Raw genomic sequence first — 12,105 nt, 5'->3', positions numbered from 1 at the left:
ATGAAAGCTCCACACCATGAGGAAATCAAGAGGAATGAACTTCACAACTTGAAAGAGGGACTCCACCAAATCAAGATAATAAATTTGCATTTCAAGGAAGATTTCATGACGACTTTGGATTTCCTTTGGAAATCCAAGATCAAGGTCAAGGGTATCTAGAATTTCAAGGAAATGATGGTGAAACATGGACAACATACACTACAACAAAAAGAGAATCAATGCAAGAGGGGAATTTCATGATTCTAAGGAATGAAGAAGTATTACAACATGAAGGACTCCACAACAACAACTACAAGGAGATCATTCATATCAAGGAAATGTTCCACAAGTCAAGAACTACACCAAGGAACTCAATAATTCAAAGGAAGGAACTCTACATCAAGGAAATTTCAAGACAAGGTATGCATTCCAAGGCAAAGAAATGTTTCAAGATTCAAAGGTTGAAAGTGGAAATGCATCACAAGAAGGAGAATTCCCGAATGTGAAGATTGAAAGTGAAATGTGATCAAGACATTTAGAAGAGTTAAGGAAAGTTAGAAACTTGATCATGATAGTGCAATTTGGGAATATGAACCATCACAATCAATTAGGCAAGAGATTGGAAATATTGAGTATCAAAAGGTATTGCCCAAAATGCAAAGACTTCTTTGTGATGAGGGGGACAATTACAAGAACTGCATGCTGAGGTTTGTCCATTCATTATCAACTAATCAAGAGATGCCACGTCAACACATCCAAGTTCAATGTACCCGCCTCATCAACAAGTAGTACATGGGGAAGGCACCAAAGTAAATGTACCTAACCTTGTTTCTTATTGGTCCTTCACCTAAGACGATGCATATTCAAAGGAATGTAATTTTCTCATTGGTCAAAGAGGATTAGTTGTAACTAACCCTACTTAGGGTTTTATTGTTAAATCTCAACCATTGATTTGGATTCAATCCAAGCCATTCATTTGTAATTGGAATCCTATAAAAGGGCTTGCCCTCCTCATTTGTAAAGAATAATAGAGTTAGAAGTTAATAGTATAGAGCCGTAGGAGTAGAGTAGAAGGGAAGACAAAAATTGTTGCCAAGGCTTGACGGAATAAACATACTTCTTTCATTGAAGATATGGTGGATTTTGTGTGTTATTTCAATATGTTTCATGATTTGTATTTTTCAAGTTTCAATTCAAGTTTTAGATAAAGTTCATTGATCTTGATGGAGAAATGATATGAAATTCTTGGTTCGTACTTTTTGTGGTTTGCTGATTGTAAGCTATAGTGTTAAGTTAGCCTGAGCCTAATCATTGTTGCAATAGTTCGATTGTGGATGTTCATTTGGATTGCGCCAACATTGGGTATTTGAATGAATGGTTCATAGTATGAAAATCTTGTCATTTCCTTGGAAGATTGCACCAGTTTTGTGTAGTTGTTGTTATCATGATGAAGCAAAGCTTGGTTTGAAGGAGTTTGTCTATCAAAGCATTATTCGTTATCATCATTGTCCTTAGGTGTTAGATTAGATTTCCCTAAACCCTTTCCCTTTTTTTCTTTTGTTCTTTTTCTTTTTGAGAAGTTAGTTTGCAAGTTCCAGGTACGATTCATAAATGTAAGTTCCTTTGTGATACTAGCATATCACATAATTTCACTGAGACTATCCATTTGCAATGTCAAGCCTTGACTAAAGAAACCTTGGGGTAGCCTTATTTGATCACGAAGCCTAGCATATAAGGTTTCTATTGTCACAAAAATTTGCACCCTTGTTGACCTATCAACTCAACAACCTCATGAAACATGGAAACAACCCCGAAGTGTGGGACCTTGCGCAAAGGGGTTGAATCTCCGAAGAAGGCGATCTTCCTTCTCAATCCAAGTGCAGGTGTTGAACTGACCCAACACTTCAAATTCTACTTCTAAACCTATCCTAACATCTTGTAGAGAAAAGGGAAGAAGGAAAACCTAAAATGAAAGGAGGTGATGCACCAAGATAAAAGATGTTCCTCTCCCCACCTTGAAATGGCACAAAGAACCAATTAAAATACCCTAGAGATGCACAAACTTCAGTTGCATGAATGACCCCAAACGCATGTATGGAGGTTAGAGTTTGCTGAATGTCAAAGGGGAGAAGGTTTCCCACAAGTCACACTCAGAAACAAGTTAACACAGTCTATACATGAGAGAAAGCCACAAAACATACACTTATAATGAAGGTAAAGAAACATACACACCATGCATAAGTTGAAGAGAGGCAAGAATGATAATCTCAATTCATTCTTAGGCCAATGGCCAAACTTATAGTTGCAAAAATGCAAGAAAATTTACAAGTCTTCAATAGAAGTGAAAGAGCAGAGAGTAGCTCAAGTCAGCAGCGAGATAACCCTTTACAATGAGGCTTAACAACCTATATATAGCAAACTTGTCGTAGAGGAGAGACCAATGGTCAAGGAGGGGAAGCCTTGACCTTAGTGTGCACAGAGGAAGGTTAGTCAAGGAAGGCAAGGAAGTGCACAAACCTGACAGGGTGTGTGTGCAAGCAACCTGGCCATACCCTAACAAGGCAATCCCAAGAAGAAAAATACTTCTAGAAGGTGGATTGGCTGACATTACAAAGTCAGAGCATGTAGGCCTGACATGAAGGCCATCAAGTAGCACTAAATAAGCATGGCCTTGGACTCCACTTGATGGCAAGCCTGCAAAAAACATTAAATACACCCTTGTAGCTCCATAAATGAAAGTATACAAGTCGCAAGGATTGGTGGAGCATTAAGAGCCTTGAGTGTTGATCACGTCATCTGGAAGTGTGGCAAGTCGTTGAAAGTTAGACATCAGGTTTTGCCGCAAGGGGAGAGGAGTCAAGAACCGAGAATTTCGGCATTTCGGGTTTCAAAAGGCTTAGGAATTGGGAATTTCGGGATTCCGGGTTTCAAAAGGTATGGGAACTGGGAATTTCAGGATTCCGAGGTTTCGGGTTTTAAAAGGCTTGGGAAGTAGGAATTTCAAGATTTTGGGGTTCGGGGTTTCAAAAGGCTTGGGAATTGGGAATTTCGGGATTCCAGGGTTCCGGGTTTCAAAAGGCTTGGGAACTTGCGTCCCGACAAGACAACACTTAAGACTTCATGACCATTGGCCTTGTCCTTGATCAACTAGGGCAGCACTGGTCCATGGAACATATCTCTGATCAGTTCTCATTGATGGACCAAGGATGTCATAAAAATGGCAACAGTTTCCTTATTCAAGAGAGGACATAATACTTAGTATTTTATTCTGTGTTGGCAAGTGTCATAAAAAACACATCAACAGGATGCTTATGTGTCTTTGTTGTCTCTTGTTTGGTCAATGTAAGGTTGGGTTTTATTGCTTCTCTATGATGTAATTGTTGATATTTAAAATAAACATTAGTCTACTTTTGTTATATTGTACAATCAGCAAGTGTAGTTAAGATTTGTTGGTTGCGTTGAGCAGTTTTGGGTAGTTGCTGATGATTGGAAATTCTGTAGCGATTGTCGGTAAGTTTAAATACTTCTTTTTAGTTGGGACAAGGGAGCACATTGTGCAAGAAGCACCTAATCCCACTTCTGTGTGAAGAGCATTGATAGGTGCAAGAAGCTTGTTATGTTATCTCAATTTATGTGTTGTTCATTATGTTCTCATCTGATTCAAAATGTATAATTTTGTTTACTTTATTAATTGCCTAACTGTAAAAGTAAATAATTTTATTTTTACTTAATAAAAGTGCTGATTGTCTGATATGATGTCATATTATTAATATATTGGAAGGGTAGTTATTGTAATAGTTTCCATTTAGTAATACTTACTATTTATTGATTTACATATTCATATTTTTGGTTTATAAATCTCAAACTCAAGAGTTCATTGTTACAAATGCACTATATTAATGATATTTAATTTGGTTTATAGCGTCAAGTTGTTATCTATGTTTTGAAGTTGAAGTATTTCAAGATGGGAGAAAATTTAATGTACCTAATTAATTGTTTTTACATATTGACCTTAATATCCTTGCAAATTTATTAAATTAATTTTTTCTCCTCATTCTCTGCCATTGTAAAAACTGAATAAATAGGATGCTAGATCATACTGTAAGCAACATGTAAAACTTTAAATCAATAAATTTATTTATTTCTTGTTTTATTTTATCTATTGTACTAGTCAAAGAGTTAGGAAAAACTAGGACCTGATGTCTGATCTTGCATGTGATAAGCAGGTGATGCTTTGCTTAGACTTAAGTCTAACTTACTGGACCCAAAGAACATTTTGCAGAGTTGGGATCAAAATCTTGCCAGTCCATGTACATGGTTTCATGTTACATGTAACAGTGAAAACAGTGTCACACGAGTGTATGTATATTGCATTTGCATCTTTGGAGTGACTCGATCATTGATAAATTGCCAATTGCAACTGATAATTATTGTTTCTAAAAAGTTTATATTTTAAAAAAAAATCTTAGAGACTAAATTTTTCTCTTCCAGGGATCTGGGAAACTCAAACCTTGGTGGTAAATTGGTTCCTGAGCTTGGTCAGCTGCATAATCTGCAATACTTGTAAGTTATTCTAGTAGTTGTCAGTTTGTACTTGAAAGTTTAATGTTTAACATAAAAACTATTGGGAAATAAATGTATATACTTATGCATCAGAACTTGAGACAATTCTAGTTTTTTGGTATATCATGTTTGCAGTTTAGGTTTCACAATGTTTACTAATTATATGGTTATATTATCGATATGCTTCAGTGGTTTAAACTTCATGATACTAATGCTAGAGACTAGAGAGGATTGGGATTTTATTTTTTACAGTACAATAGCAAAAAGAATTGTTTATGGTTATACTAATTATATATCCAAATATGATTTTTTAAAGTAGATCCATGGTTTTCATCTCCAAGGAGGAGAGAAAATATCTAGGGTCAACAAGTTGTGTTATGTTGCAACGATTCAAAGCTTAAACATAGACTTGATGCTTTACGTTTAGCTATTTCTTCATGATAGCACTCTTCTAATCTGTTACCTGTTTTATTTCTCTTGTATTTTTAAAAAATGGCAATATAAAATATGTTGTTTTTCAGGTAAAAATACAAAAGTTGCTTCTTTTCAATATGTAATGCCAACTAAAAGGGAATAGTGCTGATGCTAAAATGAGCACCTGAAGTTTTACTATAATTCTAAGCAAAAATGTGTATATGGTATTTCATGGAATTTGACTCTAGTGCTATTCCTTGAGAACCGATGCAGACTTATTTTGAAGGAATTTGCAGAAGTCTAAATGACTCTGAAAGCTTTTCTTCTTCTAAAAAATCTAAGGTTATGTAGATGGGTCTCATGCAGTTGACTGTAATCCTTCTAAATGAGGATTCAAAATTAATTATCAATTTTCTTTACTGTTTTGGAAATAACAATATGTGAACTTAACATTATACTTGATATACAGTGAAAATGCATTTTTATGTTGGGGAAAATTTGTATCAGCAGCTACCTATTTCCGAGCTTCCTTATTGTGACTTGTGTTGGTCTTGATCAAGCATTTAAACATACTATTTGATATTTATATTATATTGTAATCACACATTTGGACTTGATCAGGAGTTTATTTGAAGAAATATTTTTCCTTATGCAAGAGTGGTTAAATTCTAGTCAAAGGCTATCATACAGTGACCGATGAACACAATATCATAGTATTTTTTTAGAATGTTTTGAATATGGTCCTTTTTTACACATGCCATTCTTTGTTGTGTAATTATCTTGAGAGGTTTTGTTTAATTATGTCCAACTTTTTTTTATAGTGATTCTATTTTTTGGGTGTGTATGTTGCAGGGAGCTTTATGGCAATACCATAAGCGGGGATATCCCTAAAGAATTGGGTGACTTGAAGAATCTTTTGAGCCTGGATCTGTACCAGAATAACATTACTGGCTCCATACCTCCTACTTTAGGAAGTATGACAAGTTTACGCGTGCTGTAAGATGAATGATCCTCCTATTTATTTGTCTATTTTCTCTTATGCATTTTTATGTTAGAGTGAGGGAAAGTGTGATGTTTGAGCCATCTTATCAGAGAAAATTTATGTACTTTGATTTGGAGATCCAATAATATATTTTTTATTATTCAAAATAATGTTACTTGTATAGAAAAGAAAATTAAATAATACTCCAAAGTTCCAAACATCCTTGCCTAAGTTTGTGGCCTGGTTGCTGGTATCCATACGAAACTTGATATTTGTACTACTTGGTGTCTGGTTTTGTTATCAATTTATCATCATTTGGGTGTCAAGTCAAGTTTAGTGATACTGTTCTCCAAGCAGTTCGTGAAAATACTGTGTCATGGTCTTTTTTTTCAACTAAAGACTCTTCCAGGATGTTTAAAGTTGCACTGTTCCAGGGAGAAAGTTGATGAGGTTCCTGATTGATGATGTCTACAGCTGTTAAAGGCAAGTATGCAATCAGTGGCAAGGTTGCAAAATGGTTGTCAAATCCCTCTCAAAGTTCCTCTTTTGGGCAAAGATTTTGTGAAGTGCACCTTATGAAGAATTTGGGCAAACATCAGAATTGAGTTCACTTTTGGATGGCAATTGCCAAGTGAAACTCCACCAAACAGCAGTCAGTAAAAGTGGCAAACATCTAGTAAAAGTGTGCCTAAGGCATGAAACATGGCAATTATTTAAGTGAAATGTGGACAGCCAAAGAGAAGACTTGACTCAGAGAGTGTGGGGCATACATGTTGAGTCTCACATAAACTTTTTTTTCCAAGCAGAAATAAAAGGGTGGCAAGTGATTAGTGATCTGTGCAATCCAATTAGAAGGAAGGATTTCAAGATTAGAGGTACAATTTGTGGTGGCTTAAGCCATGAAAAGTTCTGCCTAAAAGTAGGTAAATACATTAGTGAATTCTGCCCCAACCTTTTAAGTGAAAAGTCAGGCATTAATTCAGGACGTTAAGTGAAACATGGGTGCATATGTTTATGAGTTCAGCCACATAATATCTTTGCCTAAAACTTGAAGAGTTGGCAAATTGGTAATTGATTTTTGCTTGGCTGAATCAGATGCGCCTTTTTGTGGTTTTTGTCATCTAAAGTTCTGCCTAAATGATGGCAAACAATGTTTGCCCACTGGGCGAACAGTTTAATGCATGCAGACGGAATACATAACAAAGAACAGTAATGCCATAGATTTTAGATAAACACAGTCATAATGTATTAAGTTACACAATGTATATCAATTGCTATCCAACAAAAAAGATACCATTCCATTCATAATTGTCATAATGGCAAGTTACATCACATGGTATATAAAGGTACTGAGGGGGTGCAAGGGACAGCTGTCGCACCCATAACTACCTACCCTCGGTTACATCACTAAACAAAGTACTTCTTAATTACTTAATTACTTATTATTCCCGTACATACAATATGCCGCCAACATCATCCCCCCCAGAAAATAAGGTAGTCTGCTGATGACTGACAACAAAAACGGGAGGATCAAAAGAAAAAATCAAGACTGAGAATGGGGCTGAGGAAGCGTCCCTGTTGAGGATGGTGTTGATGCTCGTGGTGTGGCTGCTAGGTGTGCCCGTAACTCTTAGACCTGCTCAGTCCACAACTGCAGGTCCCTCTCTGCAACCATCTGTCGCTCCATAGCCGTCTTCACCATCATCGCGGCTTCTAGGACTTCCTTATCCTTCTTCTCCACCATCTCCAAGGCACTAGCGAGACTGTTCTCCAACATTGCCCTTTCCTCCCGGGCTTCCTCCAATCGTGCCCCTGAGGCATCCTTCTCCGACCTCTCCTGTGCCAACTCTGCTTCCAAGGTAGTTCTCTTTGCTACCCGCGAGGCCTTTTGCCAAGCCAGTTGCTCCCTGTGCGACTCCTCCATCTGCTAGAATCGAGCAACCAACTCCTCCCTCGCCGACACGGCCCCCTGCCGCTGGGTCTCTGTACCCTGAGCAATATGATGTGTCCGCCTCAGCTCATAGTATGTCTCACGGAAGACCTGCTCTACTCTCCGCAATAGGGACTGTGTGCTAGTCTCTCCAACCTGCTCTTGGAGACCCTAATCTTCCAGCATCTGCAAGGTCTCCGTAGTAGGCCACCCCCTCGACTCAAAGAACTCAACAAAGTGTGTCGTGCAACCGTTCCTCATAAACCCAAGCAACTGCTCTAACTATCTATTTGTCCTGGCATCTCCTTGGGACCGTGTCGAGGCTACAATCCTCCAGAATCCAACAACCATGTCCGCAATAAACTGCTCCAAATCCATGTCACCATCCACTCTCGGAGATGTGGGGACACCTTTCTCCTAGGCATCCCGTTGAGGACTCTGCAGTAGCTCAACATGAGGGGGCTCTGTATCAACTCTTGCTCTTGCCTAGGACTCAGCATCAACTCACGAATGGGTGAGTGGTCTCCCTCCACTGCTCGCGAGTTCTCTGGTGAGCTATCTCCTACCAAGTCTACAATCTCGTGGGGGCTTGGCAATACCTGGTCGGGCTCCATTTTGTTCAACAATCCATTAATTAACTCGAATGTATGGCTTCTCAACACGAGTTTCCTCCGTTCCCTAAGTGGCATACCTTGCGGAAACACGGAAGTGGAGAGATATTCCTTGATAGCAGTATACCATGATGGCAATACTACGATCTGGAACAGGTGAGCATCCGAAAATTCATCACTAACCCCCTCTGGTGGCTCCCCCGACCTTATTCGTGATAGTTGATCAGCTATCACATGGATTTTTCCGGGGCGCACAATGATGGTGAATGTGAACTCCTGCAACAGGAGTAGCCATCGACTGATCCTTCCTTGAATAATTGGTTTGTTGACCAGGTACATCAGGGTGGTGGTCCACGTAAAACGTGAACGGTGTGGCCAGAAGGTAGTGTCGAAACTTTTGCACTGCATATTCCATTCCTAGGGCCTCTTGCTTTGTTGTGTTGTAGTTCTTTTCAGTCTTAGACAATAATCTGCTTGCAAATTAGATTGGATGGTCCAATCCATGGTTGCCCACCTGAGCTAATGTGGCACTAATTGTGAAATTAGAGGCATCTACGTGGACATGGAACTCCTTGTCCCAATTCGGATATGCGAGGATGTGGGCCACCACCAGCCTCGTCTTCAACTCCTCAAAAGCTTCACCTTCCGAGGTCCCCCATGTGTACAACTCGCCCTTCCGAGTGAGCTTGTCCAAGGGGTAGGATGTCTGAGCAAAGTTCTTTATAAGCCTTCTATAGTAGCCAAGATGGCCCAAGAAGGATTTTACACTGGTGACATTTGTGGGAGGCTCCATTTCCACGATCACTCGTACCTTGTTCGGATTTGTCTTCAACCCCGCTTTACAAACAATGTGGCCGAGTAGTTTGCCTTGCGACACCATGAATCGACACTTTTTAGGGTTGAGTGCCAACCTTGCCCTTTGACATCTCTCCATACATTCCATTAGGGCTACCAGATGTGTGTCCTGTCCATTGTAAATCGACCAATCGTCGAGGAAAGCCTTAAAGTCTCCCACGAACATCTTGTCAAAGATGTGCAGGATGATCCTTTGAAAAGTTGCAGGCACATTGCATAGACTGAATGGCATCCGGTTATATGCGTACATGCCATCCTCCACCACGAAGGTGGTCTTGAGCTTATCCTCCTCAGTGATCGAGATCTGGTTGTATCCTAAAAACCTGTCCATGAAGGAATACATTTCGTGGCTGGCTATCGCTTCCAATATGCTATCCGTGAAAGGTATGGGAAAAAGATCCTTGATAGTGACTGCCTTCAGGCACTGAAAATCGACATAGATCCGGATTTGATTGGCCTCTTTCTTTAAGGAAATGACAATCGGAGACACCCATTCGTTGGTCTGGACCCAGAAGATGATGCCAGCTTCCAATATCTTCTCTATTTCCTCATTGATCCTTGCGGCATAGTATGTGTTCATCCGGTACGGCTGTTTACCACTACAACTGGTAAATTAAATACAAGAAATGATAATGTACATGACAATGCATACCAGACACAGCAGTAAGATATATCTTTATTCGCTCATTCAATTATTATAGAGAAGAGACCAAAGATGGTTGGCCAAGGATTACAATAGATCCGACAATACCATGCCACTTCCTTGACAGTACACAACATATTTAAAGGACCCGACGGTTGCCGAGAGGTACACAACTGTCAACCAACCGACACATAACTACCCGAGACTGACAACCCACTCAGTGCAATTAATTAATACCTTGTCGGTTAACAAATATTATCAAACATAACAATAGGCAATTTACGCTGACAACATCATCCCCCCCAAAAGAAAAAAGTCGTCTTCCAGACAACAAGCAAACATCAAGTAATATTCGGGAAGACTAACAACGTACAACGACTTTGACTGGACAACCCCAACTTGCAGTGTACCTGCCAAATCAAATGGGGGTTTGGGGGAAGCGCCCCCAGCGGGGTCGAGGGGCAGCGCCCCCGTCGCCATCACCAAATTGCAACCTTCAAAACCACACGGAACTCCATGGCGCACATGATTTCCGTGATTTTTTAAGATGCCAAAAACAATGCTGATGAAGCCAAAAAAGAGCTTTAACCAATGTCTGCAACATGTCGTGAAGAAACCACTTTGTTCTACGGAACGTTGGCATTGAGAGGATTGTACCATATATGACACGATGAGAACTCCACACGCAGGTTGAGGTTGATGACGTATGGCTGATTGGTGTTCTCGTACAAGATGCAACCACTGTCGTACGATGCAAAATAAATGCTCTAGCCGTACGGTGTCGACAATAGGCTTTGTCCGTACGAGATGAAGTATCCTCTGTGTGGTGTGGGCAATATGAACTGTCCGTACGTGATGGAATTGACGTATGGAAAGAACTCCTTGGAACTTCGAAATGTGCGTTGGCAATAGGGAACGATGCACTAGGTGTCACACGGAAGGAATGCACCTATGATACTGTACAAGATGAATGAACTTGCCATGTCGTACGGAATGAGCCGAAAGCCGTACAATACAAAGCAATGACCATCGTGAAGTCCGTACGATTATTCCACAATTATGTCGTACAATTGGACGTACGGTTTTGAGGTGGTGTATGTGGCAAGGAGAAGGTGGCCATACGGTGGTGATTCCCTCATGGCGGTTTGATGTCCGTACAGTAGTGTTTCCTTCATGGTGGTTTGATGATCCGTACGGTGATTCCCTCCTGGCAGTTTGATGTCCGTACGGTGGTAATTTCCCCTTGGCAGTTTGATGTGATGTCGTCTTGGTCTTTACTTGCCTTCGTGTCCCCTTCCGTACGGACTCCTTCGTATGGGTTGAGCCTTATTCCCTTCATCCAACCCCGGACCCTGCCAATGTACGGTTTGTCTATGTGGCTTTTCTGAATTTCACTTATGTACGGATTTGTGGTACAAAACTCTTCTTGGGTAGTATTTTGCAGGGCGTAGGGATCCTTTTGAGGTAAATGGTGTGCTTCCAAATTCCGTACAGATTTGTTGGGCGGATGATGTGCTTTCAACTTGTACAACCTTCTCTCATACAACCCCCCTATAGCATACAGATGACATGCTTCATTATTCCTGCAACTTTTTTTCTCCTCATACGGCCTAACCCCATACAATTCCTTCGAGCCTGTTGGACTTTGCACTTCCTCAATTCCACCAATCTGTAGCATGTTACAGTCGGGTGGAAGACTTCATAATCCTCCACATGCCAGTGAAATAATCCATGAAAAGAACTCGTCTCATCCTCAAAGCAATCTTCCAGTTCGAGCATTGCTTCATCTTTGGGTTTCATGCCTTTCCTCTCTCCGTCCATACCTAACTCTCCACCCTCAGACTCAGAGTCCGAGGGTGCCAGTTTTTCACTCACCGCCTGGTTCCTCAAGTCAATGACATGCTTCCTCCCATCACTCTCGATCGAGAGTGTGTTTCGCTTCCAGTTATGATTCGCCTTGGCAGTAACCAACCATCCCCTCCCGAGGAGTGCATCTTATGCCTTCTTCTGTAACTGGATGACTACAAAGTCCAAGAAAAAATGTTGTGTCCCAATCATTACTTTTTGTGCCATCAATGTTCCCAACGGCTGGATGTCGTGCTGGTCGGTGCCTACCAAGTGGAAGGTT

The 12,105-nt window shown here is 40.3% G+C and overlaps 1 protein-coding gene across 2 annotated transcripts in view; it reads left to right on the top strand.

Moving 5' to 3' along the window:
• Positions 1 to 12,105, top strand: part of LOC131053408 (LRR receptor kinase BAK1) — a 55,882-nt gene that overhangs the window by 19,838 nt on the left and 23,939 nt on the right. For both annotated transcript variants that reach the window (XM_057988017.2, XM_057988018.2), the window contains 3 exons: positions 4,206 to 4,338; positions 4,471 to 4,542; positions 5,809 to 5,952. In XM_057988017.2, coding sequence (XP_057844000.1) covers positions 4,206 to 4,338; positions 4,471 to 4,542; positions 5,809 to 5,952 — 349 coding nt within the window. The remainder of the gene's footprint in view (positions 1 to 4,205; positions 4,339 to 4,470; positions 4,543 to 5,808; positions 5,953 to 12,105) is intronic.

This window comes from Cryptomeria japonica, chromosome 10, assembly GCF_030272615.1.
Source record: "Cryptomeria japonica chromosome 10, Sugi_1.0, whole genome shotgun sequence".
Taxonomy (NCBI): Eukaryota; Viridiplantae; Streptophyta; class Pinopsida; order Cupressales; family Cupressaceae; genus Cryptomeria; species Cryptomeria japonica.
This window is presented reverse-complemented; position numbering and strand designations above follow the sequence as displayed.